This window comes from Ovis aries, chromosome 26 (genome assembly GCF_016772045.2).
Source record: "Ovis aries strain OAR_USU_Benz2616 breed Rambouillet chromosome 26, ARS-UI_Ramb_v3.0, whole genome shotgun sequence".
Classification (NCBI taxonomy): domain Eukaryota; kingdom Metazoa; phylum Chordata; class Mammalia; order Artiodactyla; family Bovidae; genus Ovis; species Ovis aries.
Genome location: NC_056079.1, coordinates 35,797,486 through 35,821,901, shown reverse-complemented (window position 1 = coordinate 35,821,901; position 24,416 = coordinate 35,797,486). Strand labels below are relative to the sequence as shown.

The 24,416-nt window shown below is 47.8% G+C and overlaps 1 protein-coding gene across 2 annotated transcripts; it reads right to left on the bottom strand.

The window, feature by feature from the left end:
* Positions 1–2,369: 2,369 nt before the first annotated feature.
* GINS4 (GINS complex subunit 4) lies at positions 2,370–22,822 on the bottom strand. Of its 2 annotated transcripts, none has more exons than XM_015104630.4 (8): positions 22,649–22,822; positions 21,622–21,736; positions 17,734–17,820; positions 16,542–16,655; positions 13,393–13,490; positions 13,157–13,245; positions 10,543–10,633; positions 2,370–10,451 (listed from the first exon to the last, which is right to left on the bottom strand). In XM_015104630.4, exons 2-8 carry the CDS (start codon positions 21,715–21,717, stop codon positions 10,355–10,357), a joined length of 672 nt encoding a protein of 223 aa, XP_014960116.1. In that variant the 5' UTR covers positions 21,718–21,736; positions 22,649–22,822; the 3' UTR covers positions 2,370–10,354. The 2 variants fall into 2 exon arrangements, with proteins under 2 accessions (XP_014960116.1, XP_060262909.1); XM_060406926.1 differs by having other exon boundaries at positions 21,622–21,739; positions 22,652–22,822.
* Between the last annotated feature and the right edge of the window lie 1,594 nt (positions 22,823–24,416).

Genomic DNA, 24,416 nt, shown 5'->3' with positions numbered 1-24,416 from the left:
GAATACTGAACTGGGTTGCCATTTCCTTCTCCAGAGGATCTTCCTGGACCAAGGAACAAACTCTTGGCTCCTGTATTTGCAGGCAGATTCTTTACCACTGAGCCACCAGGGAAGCCCAGACGTGCCCCTACCCTCACCCCATTTAAGGAACAAGCTTGCGCCCTGTTCTGGGAACAAGCAAAGGAACCTGTTTCTCGCTCTGGCTCCTCCAAATTCCACTGCATCAGGGGCTCCAATCAAGTCTTGCCTGAATTCCTTGTCTGGCCTCTGGTCAATTTCAGTTGATTGGGGAAGGCCAAGAACCCTGATCAGTATCAGTTATTCCCCCAAGGAGTCTTTTTGGAAGACTTGCATTTACTCATTAAGTTACCATTGCTCAAAATATTTTTGGATCTTCTTTCCTTTTGCGGAGGGAATAAAGAGGATGGAATCTGGAACTCTGGGCTCACTGGGGTTTGAATCCACCTCTTCTACCAAGTAGCTGGATGTGGCCTTCAGTGGATCAATCTGCTTTCTCATCTATAAAATGTGGATGTCAATATTACCTACCTTACAAATATACAAAACATTTAAAAATGTATTTAACTGCATAAGTTGTTTGTATATTTTTGAGATTAGTTGTTTGTCAGTTGCTTAATTTGCTATTATTTTCTCCCATTCAGAAGGCTGTCTTTTCACCTTGCTTGTAGTTTCCTTTGTTGTACAGCTCAATTCCAGAAAAATAAACGACCTAATCAAAAAATGGGCCAAAGAACTAAACAGACATTTCTCCAAAGAAGACATACAGATGGCTAACAAACACATGAAAAGATGCTCAACATCACTCATTATCAGAGAAATGCAAATCAAGACCACAATGAGGTACCATTTCATACCAGTCAGAATGGCTGCAATCCAAAAGTCTGCAAGCAATAAATGCTGGAGAGGGTGTGGAGAAAAGGGAACCCTCTTACACTGTTGGTGGGAATGCAAACTAGTACAGCCACTATGGAGAACAGTGTGGAGATTCCTTAAAAAATTGCAAATAGAACTGCCTTATGACCCAGCAATCCCACTGCTGGGCATACACACCGAGGAAACCAGAACTGAAAGAGACACATGTACTCCAATGTTCATTGCAGCACTGTTTATAATAGCCAGGCCATGGAAACAACCTAGATGTCCATCAGCAGATGAATGGACAAGAAAGCTGTGGTACATATACGCAATGGAGTATTACTCAGCCATTAAAAAGAATACATTTGAATCAGTTCTAATGAGATGGATGAAACTAGAGCCGATCATACAGAGTGAAGTAAGCCAGAAGGAAAAACACCAATACAGTATACTAACACATATCTATGGAATTTAGAAAGATGATAAGGATAACCCTGTATGTGAGACAGCAAAAGACACACAGATGTATAGAACAGACTTTTGGACTCAGGGAGAGGGAGAGAGTGGGATGATTTGGGAGAATGGCATTGAAACATGTATACCATCATGTAAGAAACGAATCGCCAGTCTATGTTCGATACAGGATACAGGATGCTTGGGGCTGGTGCACGGGGATGATCCAGAGAGATGATATGGGGTGGGAGGTGGGAGGGGGTTCAGGATTGGGAACTCATGTACACCCGTGGCGGATTCATGTCAATGTATGGCAAAACCAATACAGTACTGTAAAGTAAAATAAAGTAAAAATTAAAATTAAAAAAAAAAAATAAAAATAAAAATTTTGAAGAGGGGTAAAAAAAGAAAGAAAGGCTCACTTTAAATGTGAGAAAATCTACAGAAAGAATTGTAGATTTCCATGTTTGGTGCAATAAATTTTTTCCATAGAAATTTAACAATAAATGATATTGAGGATCTAAATCTGAGAAGCTTATATAAGTTTTTGTTAAGCCAGAGTGCATTTTCACATGGAATGGACTAGGCCATTCTTTTAGAACATAATCCTTACATTAAATCAAGAAGAGTTTATATAAAGATATGGATTGTGTATCTCGCATATGCAAGATCTTTGATGCAAGCCTTCTCATCAAGCCCCACATCCATTCCATCAGCAAGCTCCGTTGCTTCTGTCCTTAAGTCCACTGACCTGTTTCTGTTTCCACTGTAAATACTTAATCCAGTTACCGTTATCTTTCCATTTACAGAATCATCTCCTAACACATGGCTCCCCTATCGCATGCCATGTTTATTTCCTTGGTAGCAGTCAGCACACTTTGTATTTACTAAATGAAATTGTTTTTTTTTTTTAAAAATAAACAGAAATGTATTTAATAGTAGAAACTGTTGATTCTCAGACAGATATAAAATGAACACATGCCAATGATTTTATTTAACTTACTATTTAATGAAAGAACCCGGAGAATGTTAAAACCAGCTCAAATAAGGATTTGGCTTTATTCTCTACAGAACAAAATTCAATTGCATTGCCATGGATAGGAATCACTTGATAGCAATTGTTAGGAAATATTCACATCACTATCGGTTTTCTATTAATTAACTTCTACCACTACAGAGTTGTAAAATAGCCGATTCAAAAACACGGACGCACCCTGCAAGGATCAAGCCATCCCACTGAAAGGATATCCAGTAATCTCTTTTGTTCACTGCAAAAAACTAAGTTTTTCCTTGCATAGGTTGTTGTAAAGATTTAAGGGGTTATCTACTTAAAGCATATGAGAGTCTGGCTCACAGTAAATAAGTGATAAACACTGGATATTACTATCATTATTGCCTTCATGTCTATACTGCATTACTTTGAAAATCTTGGTAGCTGTTTTTCTGCTGTGGAAGGGAGATTCGATTTTTTTTTTTTAAGGGCAAAGTTATTTGAGGTCAAGTCTGTTAAATATTAATTAAAGAACAGCAATTTTGTTTTTGAAGGAACTGAAGTTTTTTATTTTTCTGACAAGATGAGTGTACTCTCAGGTCTAGTTGACTAGATACATTAAAAAATCAGTTCTCAGAGGATTCTGTGATGGCAGAGCAGGAAGCGCCAGGAAGCTGTCTCTCCACCACCCAGACAGCAATTGCAACAGCAGAAATGCTCAAGGGGGTTCTCTGGGGTGAAATGAAAGGACACCAGACAGTAATTTAAAGTCCCATGAAGACATATAGATCTCAACAAAGGCAAACACACAGGCAATGATAAGAGCTAGTATCATTGTAACAATGGTTTGTTACTGCACTTTTTGTTTTCTACGTGATTTAAGAGACTATACATTTTTAAGGGAAAAAATATCACATCAATTACAAGTGCAAAACTAATACTACTGTACCTTTAGTTTGTAACTCTAAATCTAGACTAACACATTTAAATGAATTTTTAATTTATGTTTTTGGGCATACAGTGCGTAAAGATGCAATTTTATGATATCAACCACTGAAAGGGGTGGTGGCAGAATTGTAAGAAAGCAGTGGTTTTGATTTTTTTTTTTTTTTGTTACGGCTTTGCTGCAGGTTGTGGGGATCTTCGTTCCCCAACCAGGCATGGAACCAGGGCCCCCAGCATTGGAAACACAGTCCTAACCACTGGACCACCAGGGAAGTTCCGAGGAGCAGTTTTATAAAAGACTTATTGAAGTTAAACTGATATAAATTCAAATGAAAGTGTTAAAACTTTATCATGTTATCCTCATGCTAACCACAAAGAAAATGGCTAGAGTACACACAAAAGAAAATGAAAAAGGAATTTAAACACTTCACAACAAAAAATCAACAAAAAAAGAAAAGAAGACAGGAATGTAGGAAATGAGGGGGAAAATGGCTCTAGGGCATATAGAAAACAAAGAACACAATGACCAAAGTCTGTCCCTTCTTATCTGTAATTAACTTAAATGTAAATGAATTAAACATTCTAGTCAAAAGACAGAGATTAGCAGAATGGATAAAAACACATGGTCCAACTATATGCTGTCTACAAAAGACTCATTTGAGATGCAAAACACAAGAGGGTGAAAAGGGAAAGATGGAAAAAGACATTCCACATAAATAGTAACCAAAAGAGATCAGGGGTGACTATACCAACATCAGACAAAACAGACTTTAAATCAAAAAGGTTTACAAAACAAAGGACACTATATATTAGTAAAAGAAGGTATAACAATTATAAGCAATAAGATATAATTATAAGCAATAAGATACAACAATTATAAGCAGTAAGATATAGCAATTATAAAGCCCTAATGGAGGGCTTCCCACTTGGCACGAGGGGTAAAGAACCCGCCTGCCAATGCAGGAGACATAAGAGACATAGGTTTGATCCCTGGGCTGGGAAGATGCCCTGGAGAAGGGAGCAGCTACCCACTCCAGTATTCTGGCCTGGAGAATTCCATGGAGTGTATAGTCCATGGGGTTGCAAAGAGTCAACACGACTGAGCAACTTTTACTTCACTTCCAGTACTCATGCCTGGAGAATTCCACGGACAGAGGAGCCTGGCAGGCTACAGTCCATAGGGTTGCAGGGTCAGACACGACTGAAACAACTTAGCACACGTGCACACTCGTGTCTTTAACTATTTTTTGTCTATTTCTCTCTTCAACTCTGTCAGTTTTTGCTTTATGCATTTTGATGGTATGTCGTTAGGATGGTGCATGCATGCTAAGTAGCAAGCTCAGTAGTAAAGACACCAATGTGCTGTGCTGTGCTTAGTCACTCAGTTGGGTCCAACTATTTGCAACCCCATGGACTGTAGCTGGGACAGGCTTCTCTGTCCATGAGGATTCTCCAGGCAAGAATACTGGAGTGGCTTGCCCTGTCTTCCTCCAGGGGATCTTCCCAGCCCAGGGATTGAACCCAAGTCTCCCAAATTGCAGACGGATTCAACTTTATAACTTAAGGAACTAGAAAAAAGAGAACAAACTAAACCCAAAGTCAGCAGAAAAAAGGAAATGATTAGGTCTAGAGCAGAGAAAAACGAAATAGAGAATAGAAAAACGACAGAGAAAAATCAATGAACCCAAAAATCAGTTCTTCAGAAAGAAAAAAATTGACAAACCTGCACCTTGATGGACTAAGAAAAAAAAGAGCGAGGAATCAAATTACTAAAATCAGAAATGAAAGTGGGCACATGACTACAGATTCTACAGAAATAAAAAGAATTTTAAGAGTTCTATGAAGAACTGTGTGCCTGAAATTTGATGATCTAGATGAAAGGAACAAATTCCTAGAAACACACAAACCACAAGACTAAATCACAAAGAAGCAGAAAATACGAATAGATTTTATACCGACTGCGGGGATTGAATCAAGCATCTCCCAACCAAATAAAGCCACGGACTTGATGGTTTCACTGTGAATTCTACCAAACAGATAAAGAACTAATGCCAATCCTTCTCAAACTTTTCCAAAAAACTGAAGAGAACACTTCTTAACTCATTCTATGAGGCCAGCATAACCCTATGCCAAAGCCAGACAAAGACACTACAAGAAAACTAGAGCACAGAGATCTATACTCAATATCCTGGGATAAACCATAATGGAAAAGAATATAAAAAAGAATGTATATATGAGCACAACTGAGTCACACTGCTGTACAGCAGAAATTAACACACATGGTAAATGAACTATACTTTAATAATAAAACAAAAAAGGAAACAACAGACCAATATTCCTTATGAACATCGATGCAAAAATTCTCAAAAAAATACTAGCAAGCTGAACTCAACAGCATATTAAAAGGATTAAACACAATTAAGTGAAATTTATTCTTAGAATGCAAGGATGGCTCAACATATGAAAACTATCAATGTAATAACTTTACAATTATTATAATAGCAAGTGAAGGAAAAAAACAACTTATCAGTTGATGCAGAAAAAGCATTTGGCAGAAATCAACACTCTTTCATAGTAAAACCACTCAACAAAATGAAAAGAGAAGGAAACTAGCCCCATGTAATAAAAGCCATATGTAAAAACTCACACCAAACACTACATTCAACAGTGAAAGACTGAAAGCTTTTCACCTAAGATCACAATGCCTGGCTTCACTTCTCCAACATAGTACTGGAAATTCTAGGCAGAGCCTTTAGGCAAGGAAAATAAAGGGGATCCAAACTGGAAAGGACGAAGTAAAATTAGGCTTCCCTGGGGGCTCAGTCAGTAAAGAATCTGCCTGCAATGCAGCAGACCCAGGTTCAATCCCTGGGTCGGGAAGATCCCCTGGAGAAGGGCATGGCAACCCACCCCAGTATTCTTGCCTGGGAAACCCCATGGACAGGGGAGCCTAGCAGGCTACAGTTCATGGAGTTGTAAGAGTTGGACATGACTTAGCGACTAAACCACCACCGCTACCACCAAGTAAAATTATGTTTGCAGATGATATGACCTCATATATAGAAAACCCTAGAGACTCCACAAAAAAGTTGTTAGAACTAAAACATGAATTCGGCAAAGTAGCAAGACAGAAAGCCAACACACAAAATCCAATTGCATTTCTATACATGAACAATCTGAAAAGGAAATTACAAAAACAGTTCCATTTACAATAGCATCAAAAAGACTAAAATATCTAGGAGTTAACTGAGACAGTAAAAGACTTGTACAATGAAAACAGCAAGAGACTGCTGAAAGAAAGAAGACATAAATCAATGGAAACACACTGCATGTTCATGGGCCAGAAGAGATAATACTGCTAAAATGTTAATACTACCCGAGATCTACAGATTCAAAGAAATCTCTATAAAAATCTTTTTTTATAGAAAGAGAAAAAAACCCATCCTAAAATCTCCCCTTTTAAGATTCATATGGAATCTCAAAGAGCCCACATAACCAAAGAATCTTGAAAAAGGAGAACAAAATTTAAACGATTGTGCATAAAAGATACTATCCACAGAGTAAAAGGGCAACCCACAGAATGAGAGAAAGCATTGGTAAATCATATATCTGATAAGGGATTAATATCCAGAACATAAACTGAACTCCTAAAACTCAATATCAATGAAAACAACCCAATTTAAAAAAGCCACAAAGCACTTGACATTTCTCCAAAGGAGACACAGGAAGAGCCAATAAGCGCATAGGAGATGTTGAATCACTGCTGCTGCTGCTGCTAAGTCGCTTCAGTCATGTCCGACTCTGTGGACCCCAGAGACGGCAGCCACCAGGCTCCCCCATCCCTGGGACTCTCCAGGCAAGAACACTGGAGTGGGTTGCCATTTCCTTTTCCAATGCATGAAAGTGAAAAGTGAAAGTGAAGTCGCTCAGTCGTGTCCGACTCTTAGTGACCCCATAAACTGCAGCCCACCAGGCTCCTCCATCTATGGGATTTTCCAGGCAAGGGTACTGGAGTGGGTCGCCAGTGCCTTCTCCATTGAATCACTCAGTTCAGTTCATCCACTCAGTCGTGTCTGACTCTTTGCGACCCCATGAACTGCAGCACGCCAAGCCTCCCTGTCCATCACCAACTCCTGGAGTTCACTCAGATTCATGTCCATCGAGTCAGTGATGCCATCCAGCCATCTCATCCTGTTGTCCCCTTCTTCTGCTGCCCCCAATCCCTCCCAGCATCAGAGTCTTTTCCAGTGAGTCAACTCTTCGCATGAGGTGGCCAAAGTACTGGAATTTCAGCTTCAGCATCATTCCTTCCAAAGAAATCCCAGGGTTGATCTCCTTCAGAATGGACTGGTTGGATCTCCTTGCAGTGCAAGGGACTCTCAAGAGTCTTCTCCAATACCACGTGAAGTATTTTTTAATTGAAATAGTTGACTTACAATACTGTGTTAGTTTCAGGTGTACAAGCACTGCAATTCAGTTATATATATATGTGTGTGTGTATTTATATATGTATACATTCTTTAGATTCTCTTCCCTAATAGGCTATTACAAAATATTGAGTATAGTTCCCTGTGCTGTACAGTCAGTCCTTGGTGGCTATCTATTTTATATACAGTAATAAGCATATGTTAATACCAACCTCCTAATTTATCACTTCCCCCACCCTCCTTCCCCCTTTGGTAGCCTGTGTTTTCTATGCCTGTGGGTCTATTTCTGTTTTGGAAATAAGTTCTTTTTATCTTTAGATCTCACATATAGGTGATACCATAGGAGATCTTTCTGAAGTACTGGTGAATAACGCGCTTGTTCAACAGTCCCCCAAGAGCTTCATGGTCCACTTGTGTCCCTCGCAGAGGCAGCAGGGGTGTGCAGGGTGGCGTGGAAGCCTATGCTGGACAGAGTGAACCAGGGTCTTGCTGCAAGGTCACAGCTGATACATGCTTTTGCTGCAGCTGGAAAACTCAGACAGGGACCTGTAAGCACTTCTCAGGGACCTCGCTGGTGACAAGCTTGTAATAGAGTGTGACGCCGTTACCTGAATCGGTGTCCCGTCATGCTTCCGGTGACGAGCTTTTACCTATAAAGCAAAATGCTCCCCACATGTTGAAAACCTTAGAGACAAATGTCACACTAAATCACACTGATTCCCTACACTTGGTTTTGAAATTCAACTTCCCCTTTATTTTGAAATGACTTATCTAAACCAGGCTGCCTTTGAAGAGGTGACCTAGGAAGTGAAGCAACACAAGCTGTACCCCTCCCGTGTGCCTGGCACTGTGGGAAGGAGTGGGCGACACGACACAGCTACGTCCTCTCCTCTCCAGAGCAGCGGAAGTGGTGGGACAGGAGCAGGCAGGTGACCCCGAGGAAGGAGACCTGGGTGCAGACTCGCTGCCAGATGCTCACCCTCTTTTCCGTCTATTCCCTGGAGGCTCAGACAGTAAAGAATCTGCCTGCAATGCGGGAGGCATGGTTCGAGCCTTGGATTGGGAAGAGCCGCTGGAGCAGGGCATGGCAACCCACTCTAGTATTCTTGCCTGGAGAACCCCTACGGACAGAGGAGCCTGGTGGGCCACAGTCCACGGGGTTGCAGAGAGTCAGACATGACTGAGCGACTAAGCCCAGCACAGCGCCGCAACAGCAGCCCTGCCTGCTTCTTAGGCTGCTGGAGGACAGGGGGTCCTTGCTCACAAAGTGGGAAGTGATCTGGGCCCAGACCACCTCTCAGACCTCACGTGCAGCCTTTCCACTGTGCCACTGCCTTCCAGCCTCACTGACTGTGGCAGAATTCATTTCTGCCACAGGGTCTTTGCACAAGCTGCCTTTTCTTTGCCTAGAAAGCCCTTCCCTCTGAGCTCTGTCTCTGGCCTCTTCTTGTTATTCAAACCTCAGCCTAACTGAGTGAGACTAGCTGAAATTAGTGACAGCCCCTCAGAGCACCCCATCTAAGCATGCTGGTGAGCCGCTATTCTGATTCTCCACGAGGCGCTGTTCCCACCTGAGCAGTCAGTGACCCTCTCGTTCTGGGTGGAACCCCAGTGCACTGGACTGTACCCAGCACACTCTGCTCACCGAACATTTGTTCAGTGAATGGCTGAGAAGGGTGAGAATGCTTTGGAGAAAATAAGGTACTGCATGAGATATAAAATGCTTTTACTAATGAATAAAAAACACTCTCCCTTGCTTTCACTGAACGTCTTCTCTTGGAGATGGCAGCAGCATCGCACTGGTTACTCTACCAGGCTACACTGTGCAGACGGAAACCTCCCTTCTTGGGGAGCAAGAAAGGCTGGAACCCAGTTCCTCTGCATCACATTTCAAGGGAAGACAATTCATCTGCTGTCTGTACATCCCTCTCTAGGTGACACTGCCCATTCGCTGAGTTTCATTCCGTCCATTTCCCTGGAGAAAGTGAACGCTGGTCACAGGAGCACTGCTGCTGCTCTGACCAAGTCCAAGCTGGCAGATGACCCGCAGGCTGGCCTGCCGAGGCTGCGGTTCGGATGCACCTCATCAGGCCACACGCTGGGAACTGCCTACGGCTCCTTCTGCCACAAAACCCAGATCTAATAATAGTTTATTGGTTGGGTTGTGAGGCTCAGCTAAGCGTGACACAGGTTAGCTCTAAGTCCAAGAGGAGAGGTTCCAGAAGGTGAGTTTACACGAGTCAGTGACTTCCACAAAGGGCGGCCAGGCGGTTGAAGCTATTTACACTCTTCCTGCCAGGAGGGCTGAGCGCATGCTCCTGGCGCTGTTGGGTCAGGCTCATGGGTCCCCTCATCACAGACAGTGATGGCTTTCTGTGAACTGCCCCGGCCTCACTTTCCTCAGTTCAAACATCATCATCAAGGGGGTTTCAGTGACTCCGGCAGCAAGATCAGCACAGCGGCAGCATCATCTGCTGATTCTGGCTGGAGTGGCAGAGCTGAGGACAAGTAAGGGGGATGCTCTGAGCAGATCTCCATGGCCCAGGGACCCACGGCACCGTCGAGATTGCTGCTGTCCTTGGCACGGGGTGGCATGCAGGGTTTCCAAAAATGTGTCTTCTAAGGTCCCATGGCCTCATTTCTCGGGTAGTTATTTCTGGTTTTAAATTAGCTGTATGGCCCCAGAAGCAACCAGGGGTGCGACGGTTCTGTATCGGATCAAGTGCTGTGAGCCCTCCTCCAGGTCGATCACGTAGTCCCTGGAAAAGGAAGGGAACTCTGTACCCATGCAGCTCGGCGGCAGCCCTGGTGGGACTGTTTCCCACTGTCCGCAGCACAGGCGTCACTCACCTCTGCTCGTCTGATTCCGGTTCCACCAGGATGTTTTCTTGTCGCTCTTTCACTCTTAGAAACACGTATGCGTCTAGGTCTGGTTTGGGAACTGCCAGAAGAATGGTAATGTCATCAGCAAATGCTCAGCTAATAAGAGCAAGAGGGAAGAGCTGCTGAGATTAACTGCCTCAATCATGAAGGGACCCTTGATAGAAAGCATGGTAGGGGGGCGGTTGTTGCAGGGATTTGAGGAGAGATCTGGGCTCCTTCTAGAATCAGCCTACTTCCCACAAAGTCTCACTCAGCACCCGCTCGCTGGACAAGTGGAGAGGTCTTGAGATGAGTGGAAGCCTGGGAGGAAGGAGCAAGGACCACTGGAGAGAAACACGCTCAAGAGTCTCAGGAGGACACAGCATGTGAACGGAGCCAGAAAGTAGATCTGTGGAGAGGGCGGGAGGCCAGGATGTCAGGGAGATGGGGTCACACGGTGATAGCCTTGGACGTCAGGCTGAGGAACCCAGGCCACCGCTGGAAGCTCCCCTCCATGTCCCTCCGTTGATCACAGGTTAAGCTGCCCTTCCTCCTCCATCAGCCACACCTTGTCAGGAAGAGCCCAGAGCCGGCTGCTCCTCCAGCCCTGCACTGCCAGCGGAGGCCCTACCACGCAGTGGGGGCCAGAGAACCTGCTGGACCACTCAGCGTTCAGGGCCCAGCTCAGGTGTGCGGCTGCCTGTGGTTCCCCATCCACTGAGGGGGCTGAGAATAACTGGCTGCAAAAGTCAGGCGCGGGTTCCCTGGGTTGCTCCTGGTTTCTGGACCTCCAGAGACTCCAACTTCAGCAGAGTCAGCTGGGCCCACTGGGCAGGTGCTGATTCGAGGAAACCCTCAAAGGATGTTAGGTTACGACAACCTTCCCCGACCCTGCCAGCAGGGTTTCCATGCTTCAGGGGCCTGAAGGAACTCGGGGCATCTGGGCTAAGTGAGCCAGGCTCTGATCTCCCCAGGGCAGGCTGGCCCCTGCACAGCTCCAGTCCTAGGAGCCTCGCTCTGGTCTTTGGAAGGGACCCAAGGCAAGCAACGCTTGAGTGTCAGAAGGTGCTGACCAGAATCAAGTAGAAGGAGCTCCTGGGCAACGTCCTGGGCCAGCTCAGGAATCGATGCAGGCCCATCGGCGGTTCCCAGCTGCTTGAATCCAATGGATACGACAGATAGCACTGGGCAGGGATGAGGTTCGTGGCCCCCACTCCGCTCAAACGTACAGACAAAGAGGCGAACTGGACAGGGACTGGGCCTTCTGTGTCCCTCAGGCAGGTTTTCCAAAACGACCAGTTCAGAGTTCCACAAACCCTGCCTGGGCTGGGCTTGCTCCTGTAATTGTGTCCCCCCGAATTTACATGTTGAAGCCCTGAGCCCCAGAACTTCAGGACAGAATAGATTTGGAGACCCGGCCTTTAAAGGGCTAAAAATGAAACTGTTAAGGTGGGGCCCTAATCCAACCTGACTGGTGTCCCGATAAGAAGAGGCACAGACATCCGAGTGTGTGTGTGGTAGGGGGGCAGGCAGCCACCTGCCGGCCAAGGGGAGAGGCCTGGGGGGCCCGGCGCTGTCAGCACGCCTTGACCATCGACTCTGGCCTCTGGATCTGCGTGAGAAAACAAGCCTGCTGTTCAGGCACCCTGATGGCAGTACTGAGTATGGAGGCCAGAGCTAAGTCACCAGCCACCTGGAACAGGGCTCACAGCGTGGCCCCCAGACTGGGTTGGGGAGAGACGTAGTTGGGGGGGAACGTTCAAGGGTGGGCTATCCTAGCCTCAGTTTGTGAGCCTGGACTCCAGGCCCCATGGGAGGTCCTGCGTGAAGACAGGGAGCCGGCAAAGATGAGGTGTGGACTGTGCCACACCAGAGTCGATGGTCAAGGCGTGCTGACAGCGCGGGGCCCCCCAGGCCTCTCCCCTTGGCCGGCAGGTGGCTGCCTGCCCCCCTACCACACACACACTCGGATGTCTGTGCCTCTTCTTATCTGTGCCAGGGGCCCCGCTGGCTGAGCCGACCTCAGGAGTTACCGCCAGGGCCCCTGCCCCTCGGCTCAGCAGACTCTTGGGGGGACTGAGTGAAGAGGTGATGGCTGTGCCTCCCCTCTTTCCACCTCAGTCCTGTTCCCCTTTCCACAGCCTGGAAATTGCTCACAAATAAAGATCAGGAGCCCTGAGGGACCCCCAGAGGCCTCGTAGCCTCCTGGCTAACATCCCCCCCTCACCCCCAGAGCGGGGAGACAGGCCCTGCACAGCTGGAATCTGTGAAGGGGTTGCTGCCCCTCCCACCCACCCCACCCCCGCCCAGAAGACAGAGACCTTGGCCGCTTCCATGCCCAAAAGAGCCGAGCACAGCGTGGACGCTCAGGAGGTAACTGAATATGCCACGAGGCTGAGTCTATATTTGGAGAATTTCCTCTGAACCAGAAGAACACAAAAGTGATGCTCGAATGGCCGCAAACAGCTACCCTGGTACCTGCTTTTAACGATTCTTGGTTTTTAACCCAGAACCCTTCCCCTCTGTCTCTTTTCTGCTCATCTGTCTACACATTTATTTTCCTTCATTCGAGGGAAGAGAGAGAAGCGAACGTTCTGCTCACCTGTCCTCATGAGATCCACCTTCTGTAGATTGGGAGGCATGTGCTTTAAGGCCGTGTCCTTCAGATAGGTCTCTGTGTTAGCCAGGAACCTGAAACACACAGACCCAACGCCGTTGGCGGAGCCGCCGGGGCCATCAGACCCACAACAGGGGCCCTGCCACCGGCCTCAGGGACACAACCACACAACCCACACTCCCAAGCCCGGGGGGGACAAAGGCGGGTCCACGCCTGCTCACTCTTTGGCAAAGACAAACTCCTCCGGAGAAAGGATGGAAGGCTCCTCCTCTCGGCGGGTCTTCTCCTTTTCAAGGATGTGAGGGAAAAACTTCTCTATCTGCAGGGACAGGAAACACCTGTCAACGCTGCATGCTATCAGTCAGCTTGATAAAGTGGGTCATCAAAGGTCTTGTCTGATTCCAGAGGCACACAGACAAGTCTCCTGAAACAGGCGGAGGTTAATCTAGAAAGTGACTTTAAAAATGATGAGTCTTGGGCTTCTCTGGTGGTTCAGTGGTAAAGAATCTGCCTGCCAAAATGCAGGAGACACAGGTTCGATCCCTGGTCCAGGAAGATCCCACATGCTGCAGGGCAGCTAAGCCCGGGTGCCACAACTGTTGAGCTTGTGGTGCTAGAGCCTGGGAGCCACAACTACTGAGCCCACGGGCTACTGAAGCTCTCAAGTCTTAGAGCCCTTGCTCTGCGACAAGAGAAGCCACTGCAATGAGGGGCCCTCGAACTGCAAGTGGAGAGCAGCCCCCAGTCGCCACAACTAGAGAACGGCCTGCACAGCGGTGAAGAACCAGCAGAGTCAAAAATAAGTCACCAAAAAGGCAAGACTGGGGGCTTCCCTGGTGGTCCACCGGTTAAGACTCCTGCTTCCACTGCAAGGGGTGCAGGTTCGATCCCTGGTCGGGGAACTAGGATCCGGTATACCACGTGCGGCCAAAAAAAGAGCAGAAAAAAAAAAAGGTGGGTCTTCATGGTTGAGCCTCTTGCTAATCATAAGACCTACCTGCCACACTTCAAGAAGGCAGGTTTCAGAGAATTCGGAGGGAAGACCAGGGCTGGAAAAAGGAAGACAGTTTAAAAAGGGTGAAAGGGTTTCATGAAGGAAACTCTGGAGAGACAAGTGGAAATGGAGTTTAAGAGGCAGGATGGGGCTGTCAGCCAGCATTTCTGTGTAGCTGTACAGGTGTCCGTCTGCGAGATGAAGCAGACACAGGGGCGAGACAGACAGACACAGAACAAACGAGCTGCAGAGGAGTGACACTTGAATCAAAGAATATAACTGGCAAGGAGAAAGTCCACAAACGGGTGAGGCTTGGAAAAACGCTAAGGACTACCAGGAAACAGGACAACAACAAAGCCAAAAGCTAGAGAGGTGCGTGGTCAGGAACCAGGAAGGGCAGCCTCTTGTTCGGAGTCAAGGCTGTCAAGATCACCTCGGCCAGGGAAACGCCTTGCGAGCAAAAGTGAGGAGGAGCTGAAGGCCGAGAGGAGGCAGCGTTTATCCTCAAAGGGATGAGGTCTTCCGGCTCAGGACCACGGCCTTGCAGGAGGAGTTAAATTCCCACGTGTACGGGGCCTGAGCGCGTCTCCCGTCTTCACGCTGACCGCCACTGCTGCTGCACTAGAACGCTTGCCATTTCAGAATCTCAGAGTCCCCGAGCTCAGAAGGGATGGGAAAGATAAGAGGCAGGCGTGTTTCCTGATTTTCAAATATACAAAGGAGGAGGGGGATCGTCAACACAGATCCCCCTCCTTCAGGGTCCTTCACGTCGTACGAGTTGTCGTATTTGAATACATACTGGAAAAGATGGTTTGTAAACTCAAAGGAAAGTGACTGGTGACCGTGAAGAGGATTCACCCAACCACACACACAGAAAACCGAGCGGCCTGGCAGCTGAAGGTGGGGAGAAGCAGGCTGTGTGTCTCAGCCTGTTCCAAACATCCGGCATTGTCTCTGATGCCTCTGTGGAAAGGCTGGAGCAGGGGCGGGGAGACTGGTAACAGTACAGACTAGAGACTCGTAAACGACTGAACAGCAGTTTAGTGACGGATGCTGACCCTCGGGGAAGGCCCAGGGGACAGGCTAACTCTGGCCCAGTCCTATTAACAAGCCAGGTAAGACCTCTGATGACACACTCATCACACTTGCTGAGGTAATGAATAAACTAGGTGACAAGATCGAGATCCAGAGACCAGCGAACTGCCCAACTTAATGAGGAGAAGCTTAAGAGGGACAAGTTTTGAGCCCCACACGGTGGGTCAATAATCAAGCCACGCAAACATAGGACAGTGACAGGAAGGGGCAATAATCACGACAGCTGAAAAATTACATAAGAGGCTGGCACTCACGGTGAGTGCAGAATGAACCCAGGCTGTCGCCACCAGAGGCGCCATGTGACCCTGGGTGGCATTACTCCCAGTCTCATGTCCAGGAGAAGGGAAGTGACCATCCTGCTTTTCACACAGGCGACCAAATGCCAAGAGGAAGTCCATGTTCTGTTACAGGTGGGATAATTTAAGGAGGATACTGACAAATGTTTTAGGGAAGAGACCAGGAGAGTTAAGGGAAATAAATGGCTGAAATGTTTAACTGAGAGGACTCCGATGAGCCTTTGTGAGCAGTCCTCAGAATCGGAAGTGACCGCACGTGGAAGATGGTACATCAGGGATCGTGGTGATCCCTGAACAACAGGGGGGTTGGGGGAACCACACCTTCGACCCCACCTCCTTGAGTAACTTTACAGTCGGTGCTCCGTATCCAAGGCTCTGCACCCGCAGACACGTCAACTGTGGACCACGTTATAGCACATATTTACTAAAAAAGATCCGTGTATTGGTGGACTGGTGCGGTTCACACCTGTGCTGGTCAAGAATCAGCCGTATTTGCTTTGCGTAACTAAGAGGGCAAGTGGAACCAAATGAGAAGAATCTTCAAGGAGGTAAGAACCTCCCAGGGTTAAAACAGACATCATACAAAACACTGAGTAAGCATGTTTTGCAGTTCCGTTTTGGTAAGTCAGATACAGCTGAATGTGATTATCACCGTCCACACGACACTGCCTGAACGGCACGTAAAACAATTCTCAGAACTAGGTCCCCTCTGGCCAGTAGTCTTTGTTCAGCCGCTGCCAACACCGTCACCCTCAGCACTGCCCCGCGGTCACTCCAGGGGGCGCCATTCTCGCAGCAGACAGACTGAAAGTGTCCCCGGAGGAGGAGGCCTACTGCCACCCAAGCCTTGCATCCGCTCCTCCAGGACAATCTGTCGCCGTCTTGACTCTGGCTCCCCTGAAGTGGGGTCTGGGCAGTGCTTCCAGGCCTGGGACCCTCCCAGCCCCTACCCAGGACCCTCAGCCCCCACGACAGGCTCCCTGACCTTCATGAGCCGACAGCGCAGGTAGCTGCTCAGGACGAAGCGGATCCGCTCCATCTCCATCTGATGGATGCTAACCTTCAGGTCCCCCTTCTTGGCCCTCTTGAGATTTTCTTCCTGTTCAGAGAGAAAAAGAAGTTTGAAAAAAAGAAAACAAAACACAAGAGTCAAAGACTAAGAACATTTTTTTTGTTCAATCTGCCCGCGGGCCACAAGGACCGTCATCATTGGCAACACTGAGGATTTGGAGGCTACATTTAGGTCAGAGGAGGACAAAATACTCCCTGTGTAAGAGCTCTCATCTTCTTCTCATCTCTTAACTATACAAACAATACGTGACCACAAACTCATGACATAGTACAAGCACTACTCATTTACTTTTAGAAAAAGACCATTTCAATAGAATCTGAATTTGGTCAGTCAGAAGGTCCCAGAAGAACTCCAACCAGAAGAACTCCAACCCAAGTGTAAACTAGATAATACAGCAGATAAGAAATGTCTAAAGGGTCTTAAAAGCAGTGTGAAAACACCAGTTCAGAAACTGTAAAATACCAACGTTTTAAAGCTAGCCTGAGGCTGGCAGTGGCTCAAACTGGCTCATCTAAGCCAAGGACCACACACTCAGAGGGATTCCCTGGTGTCGTGGTGGTAAAGAATCTGCCTGCCAATGCAGGAGACATGGGTTTGACCCTTGGGTTGGGAAGATGTCCTGGAGAAGGAAATGGCAACCCACTCCCATGGACAGAGGAGCCTGGTGGACTACAGTCCACGGGGTCACAAGAGAGTCGGATTCGACTTTGTGGTTAAACACAACACACTTAGAGGCTACAGGGCCAGGCTGCTAAGGAACATAGCGAGGAGGGTGCCAACGGGCTGGCGGCCTGGAGGGCAGGCTGGGAGGGGTAGCCCTTGCCCTGTGCTTGTCAGCTGTTCTCATGCACAAACGTAGGAAGGCTGAGAACAGGTTTTCAGAAGCTGACATCCCTGGGGTATCATGGGAAGCTGACGTCCAGATGTTCCCAGGAGCTCCTAGGCTTTGTAAACACAGATAAGAAATTTAACATTAAAAAAACTAAAAAACAAAAAACCCCAAACTAGGCTGGGCCCAACAAAACAGATTCACTGTCAGACTTTCACTGCGCTCAAACACCTCCTAAGGGTCTCTCCTTTGGACCCTGAGGCAGGCACCGCTTACCATGTGCTCCAGCTGCTCCATGACACATTCTACGATTTCAGACTTGTTTTCCAGCAGCTCAGGGGCAAACTTTTCATTCATCCAAGCCTAAGAGACAAAGCCAAAACAGAGCATTGCTCACCATGGAGCAAAATAACCCTGTGAGTCACCACATACCCTTAAAATCACAGCGACCTCAGCAAAGAAAATGACTGGTTAGAAATACTGGGAATGCTCTGAAGACAAGTTATGTTTAATGATGGCTTCTTTATTTCCTTTAGTGGGAAGGCTGTGTCCTTAGCACACCTACAGCTGAGAATAATCTCATGTGGTGTCCACAGGTCTATACCCGATATTGCCCACCAGGGGGCACTAGCACCCTTCCATTCTGAAAGATGAAGTTAAGCTCTATAAACCTCCCATCTCTTCCTTCCTGAAGCTTGGTGCACTTTACAAATACTTTTTCAATTATCACTACAATATCTGAGAGGAAAAGGATTCAGTTATCCTTATCTCGTTGACAAGAAAAATACAGATTATGTTATTTGCTAATTGCATAAGAGTACAAAGGATCACAGACGAAAATGGAAACTCATCTGTTATGCAGTTGTGGAAGAAGAGGTTAAATCCCTAATTTATGACTCTGGCCCAGATGCTTCGTACATTCCAGAAATCACCAAGGCTTAGGGAACTGAAATATCCACAGGGGACTCAAGAGCCTGCATTTATCTTTCAATCACAAAAAATTTAGTTTTAGCATAGCTCAGAATTACAGGCCAGGCAATCTCCATTTATTCATTTTGACACCCTCCAGCCTCCGTTTCTCCAGTTATCACCATCCAGAAGCATTATTAAATACTGGGTGTTGCTACTACAGCAAAATTTTTTCTTTTTTCTTTTTTTTTCAGGTGTTTGGCTTCTGGAATAGTTTGCAGATATATAAAACTAACCAAAAAGAGGGTCTGTATTTTCAAGTAGCATAATGAATGCGAAAAGATCAAACTGTCAGTAAGGACTTACAGCAGGAGTTTTTCTTTTAACTGACTTTAATATATACTGAATAGGTAAAAAAAAAATTTATGAAATACATAAAAAACAGTGATGAACAGCTGAGCGCACATAACTTTACTAAAGAATACCATCTTTTTATAAATCCCCTTGCCTCTCTCCCTCCCTCCTCAAAGGTGATCATTAACCTGAATTTAGGGTTTAATTTTCTGTCATTTCACTACATCTGTTTGTATCTCTACACGGTGCTTAACAACCTTCCCATGACAGGGCACTCCAAGAAAAGACAATGTTTGCATGGTACACTGGGTAAAAGGCAGGAGATTTGGGGAGATTTCTCATGTACAGTATGAAATCATGGTAATAAAGATACATAACATTAGGGGAAGTTTATACTAGTACAAAATGTCCAGATAAAATCTTGTCAAAATTTTTAGTGAGAATCTTGCGTTTAAGTTCAGACCTTGAAAATCCAGTTGTTTGAAATGACTTACTTTGAAAAAATTTTAACGACAATCTGTTGGTCAGTGAGTGTTACTGGGAGGAAATGTGCCCGCCTCCACTGCTCAGTTTATATGTTAAAGTCCTAACTCCCAGCGCCTCAGAAGGTCTTTGCAGATGAGCGCTGTAAAGAGGTTCGGTTAAGACGGCGTTACTGACTCAACGGACACGACTCTGAGCAAACTCTGGGAGGTAAAGGCAGACAGGCAGGAGCCGGAGAAGGATCCGGCAAGACTTAAGCTGCGGAAGGACAAACTGCGCAGGTTACAATGAGGTCGTTAGGGGGCGCCCTAATCCAACGTGGCCGGTGTCCCTGCAGGAGAAGAGCCGCAGGCGGATTCCGAGCGACTCGACGGTCAGTCCGTAGTCGCCTTCTCTTCTTCGTGGACGTTCACTCTCTGTGTGAAATTATCTCCGGGGAGGAAAGAGCACGCGAGGACACGGAGACAGGCGCCCCCAAGGCCAGGAGCGGGGCGCAGGGGAGACCGAGCGTGTCAGCCCCGATCTCTCGCCAGAGGAGCCTCCAGAAGGCGGAAGGCGCGCTTCCGCTGCTGGGGCCGCCCCGCCCGCGGTACTTCTTAGGCAGCCTTAGCAAACTCACACGACCATGACCGTGAAGACGGGGAACTGCGTTTTAGGCAATAAGTTTGAAATCCTCTTTTTCCACAAGCATTCAGGAGTATCCTACACGGGCTCCTGGAGCCGTGCTCACCAGTGGCCGGTCGGGCCACCCCCGAGGCCACCCCTCCCAGCGGCTGTCCACAGGGCATCACTGCAGGAGAGCCTCGAGCCCCGGGTGCAATTCCTGCTCACCCCCTGCCGAGGCCGTCAGATCCGCCGTCCTTGGGTTGCCTTCCGAGGAGCCCTGAGGACACTCAGAAGCCATCGGTCTGAGGCCCCGCTGTCCCCGAGGACCAGGGGGTGGGGGTGGGGGGGGCAGCATCTAGGCCCTTGCGGAGCCTCGGCCTGTGCGGCCACCATGCTGGCCAGCTCCGCCCTGGACAACAGCCTGGCAGGGGTCTGAGCTGTACAGTTTCCTTAGCAACCATCGTTTGCTCTGCTACATGATGCTCCTGAGAGCTATCCAGGCAGCGGCAGGAGCTTTTATCCGTTTTCCTACTCTTTTCCCCCCTCTTTATGTGTATATGCCTTACTCTAGGCATGCACCTGAGAAGAGTAATAACTGGGCCATGGGATATGTGTGCCTTCTTCAACAGAAAATGATGTTATTTTTTAAAGTGACAGTACCACGTTACACATCCACCGTGGTATGAAAGGGAAAGTGTCAGCCGCTCAGTCGTGTCTGACTCTCTGCCACCCAATGGACTGTAGTCCGCCAGGCTCCTCTGTCCATGGGATTTTCCAAGCAAGAATACTGGAGGGCAGGTACTGAAGAAGAGTCGTAAAGTATGAGAATGAAGAATCGTAAAGTAGCAGACGCAAGAGAGTTCTGAAAGGGGCAATTGCAGGGAGAGGAATAAGGCAGCAGGTGGACTGAATCAGAGACCTGGTTCACATCCTGGCTCTGATGCTGTTGTGTGACCCTGGCAAGTTCCTTTACACCTTTCATTGCGAAGCTTCAGCTTCCTCATCTCTAAAGCGGAGATAACACGGTACCTCCCTCAGGGGGTTGTGAAGAGCATTACTGCTCACAGGTGACATTCAGTGAGCCCTTCACATGCCTCAGTCTACACTCAGTACGTCACACACCTTGTGTCATTCAATCCTCACAACAACTCCATGAGGTAGCCACTACCATTACCTCCAGGTTATAGTCAAGGGCGTGCCAGAGACAAACTATGCAACCTGCCTACATTTGTAAAACAGACCAGGGGCATGGAGGGATTTAAACACAGACAGTCTGAACCCTTCAACTACCAAGGCTTCATGAGACCAGAAATATAAAGAACCCTGACACACAAGAAATACTCAATAAACCACAGTGACTATGACTAAAAGGAGAAACACCCCAGGAGTGATCTGAGGCAAGCAGTAGAAATGTACAGAATGGTTGGCAAAAGAAACTGGAGGAAAAGGAAGGATGAGACCAGTTTTCTCCTAAAGGTGTTTCAGCATTTTCTAGAACTTTTAAGTCTCTATCAAGCACTTCTGTAGTCCCCACAAATACCAAGTAGATCCTTGCTTTGTGAACCGTTCTTGTAACTGTCCCCAAAGCCAACCTTTACTGGACCCACCTGAGGAATCTGTGCTCGACATTATGAAGTTTCTATCTGGCTGTGCCTATACTTCCTGTTTCTGTGGAGATGGTAAGACGCAGTCTCTTCTCTTCTAAGAAGCCTTGAATTCCATCCCCTCATTTCTTGAATCCTGACATTTGCAGCGTTGGACTAGCTTAAGAGGCTGTGCTTGCAGCAGGGGGATTCCGTGTGGGCTGCTTACCTGCTCCAGCCGGTCAATGAGCTCTGCAGGGGTCAGGACCACCTCCTCACTGTCCCCATCAGAGTCCTGTCCCAAGAGGTCTGCTTCCTCTGCCATATTCTCTGAAACCAGGAACCTGGTAAATAAAAGAACCCATACTATGCTGTGTGTTTGTATTTATTTGCAAGAACACGCAACTATTGTACCTGGGAAAAAGAAAGGTTTACATGGGTTGTAGACGCTCTTTGGCAGTGGCCAGAGAGTTCACTGGCTTTGGTTTTGTAATGGGTTGCCTATTCCTTCAAATCTTAGGTCAGGGATCAATTTCTCAAAGCGGTCAGTCCTTACAAGGGTTTCCACGTGCTGGCTGAATGGAGCACCAATCACATGTGTTTGCCTTCCAGAAGGAGGTCCTTTCTGCAGCGGCTGCGCTGGCTTAGGCTCTAATATTAATCGTGGCACCTCTCAAGGCTGGGGATACAATGACCTGGCCAGTCAGTGACCCAGAGGCTTAGGAAGATGGGTGATGGAGACGAGGTGGCATCCTTGGAGCCTCAGTCAATTCAGTCAGTTCAGTCGCTCAGTCGTGTCCGACTCTTTGAGACCCCATGGACTGCAGCATGCCAGGCCTCCCTGTCCATCACCAATTCCCGGAGTTCACCCAAACTCATGTCCATTGAGTTGGTGATGCCATCCAACCATCTTATCCTCTGTCTCCCCTTCTTCTCCCGCCTTCAATCTTTCCCAGCATCTTCCAGTGAACACTCAGGACTGCTTTTCTTTAGGATGGACTGGTTGGATCTCTTTGCAGTTCAGGGGACTCTCAAGAGTCTTCTCCAACACACTTTAAAAGCATCAATTCTTCAGCGCTCAGCTTTCTTGGAGCCTCAGGGATTCCGAAAGCACATTCCTCCCCGCTCCCCTCCTGGCGTCGCGGGCATAGGGTCACCGCCTACCCCGAGACGCACGCACGCGCGCACACACACACACACACACACACACAGACACGCGGCGAGAGCCCTTCCAGTGGGCCCACGCGGACGCTCACCAGGGTCGGGGCAGGCTGCGAGGCCCTCTGAATCGGCGGGCAGCGACGGCCGGATGCTCGCGGGAAGCAGCCAGAAGAGCAACCGGCCGCGGAACGCTCGGCGCGAGCCGCTTCCCAAACAGACCAGAGCGTTCACTTCGCAGCTCCCGCGCTCCTCTCGGACACTTCCTGTCTAGGCACAACGTCACCGCGCACTAGAGACGCCGTCCAATCACGGCCAGGAGGCCCCGCCCACCGGGGGCGGGGGCCTGCGTGCCCGCGGCCCGCTCTCCCCGCCCCTTCCCTAGTGGAGGCGGCGGGGGGCGGGTCCGGCTGAGCCCAGAGCACCCCTGCCAGGGTCGGGCGTGTGGCCCCGGCTCGCACAGCCCATGGGCCGTCGGCAGGGGGCGCCCGGCCCCCGCGGCTGAGGACTCGGGCGGCGTGAGCCTTCGCGCCACCCCGCACCGGCGCCCGCGTGTCCTCTGGCCGAGCCCGGGCGGCAGGGAGGTGCGCTGTGTGTGTTAGATCAGGCCGCTTCCACCTCTAGGGTCGTCTTCTCCACCCTTCTGGCTCCCGCGTCTCTGCCGGGGCTGCGGCTATGGCCACTACCCCGGCTCTGAAAGCCTTTAGGCGAGTGGTTCTTAAAATGCGGTTCAAGACCACCAGCAACAAATCGGGCTGGGACCCCTGAGAAATGCAAGTTCCCAGGGCCAACCCAGACCTGTGAAATCAGAAATGGGTGTGTGGGTGGGGGGAGTTCAACAGACTTGGCTCATCAGATGATTCTGACGCAGATGACCTTGGAGAGCCATTGCTTTAGACAATCCCAGCTGCTCTCTAGGTTGACGTTTACAGTTTATGCCTTCTGCCTTGACTGAAGCAAAAGCACGCGCATACACACATACACATACAGATACATAAAGACGGATTCCAAGCGAAGGGCCCTTTGAGCTGTGTCTTACAGAATGAGTTCTGTTAGTGACCCATGATGACCTTTCCCAAGTCCCTTTCAACTCTGTGTTTCACTGGTTGGTGATTCAGTGGTTTTCAGTTGTAGAAGGTTGTGTTTTCCCCAGAGAGCTGCTCTGATATCCATCTCATCCTGAAGTCTTTTTACAGCAACATGACTGCTGACGTGTCTCCATCCAGAGATGGAGTTTGGAATCTCTCCTCCTTTTAAAAAAAAGGTCATTATTTTGTTGAAGTATAGTTGACCTACAATGTTGTGTTACTTTCGGCTGTACAGCAAAGTGATTAGTTATGCCTATGCATGCATTCTTTCCCATATTCTTTTCTATTACGGCTTATCACAGGATATTAAATAGGGTTCCCTGTGCTATACAGTAGGACCTTGCTGTTTATCCATCCTATGTATAACAGTTTGCATCTGCTAACTCCAAAGTCCCACTCCATAACTCCCACACCCCTCCTTTCCCTTGGCAAATCTGTTCTCTATGTGTGTGAGTCTCATTTTAGACTGCACATATAAGTGATATCACATGGTGTTTCTTTCTGTGTCTGACTTGCTTAGTGTGATCATCTCTAGGTTCATTCGTGTCGCCGCAAATGGCATTGTTTCATTCTTTTTCATGGCTGAGTCGTATTCCACTGTATCTATGTACCACATCTTCTTTATCCAATCATCTGTCAATGGACATTTAGGTTGTTCCATGTCTTGGCTCTTGCAAATAGTGCTTCTATGAAAGTAAGGGTATGTGGTATCTTTTTCAACATCATTTTGCCCAGATATATGCCCAGGAGTGGATGTGATCTCTCTTCTTCAGGCTGG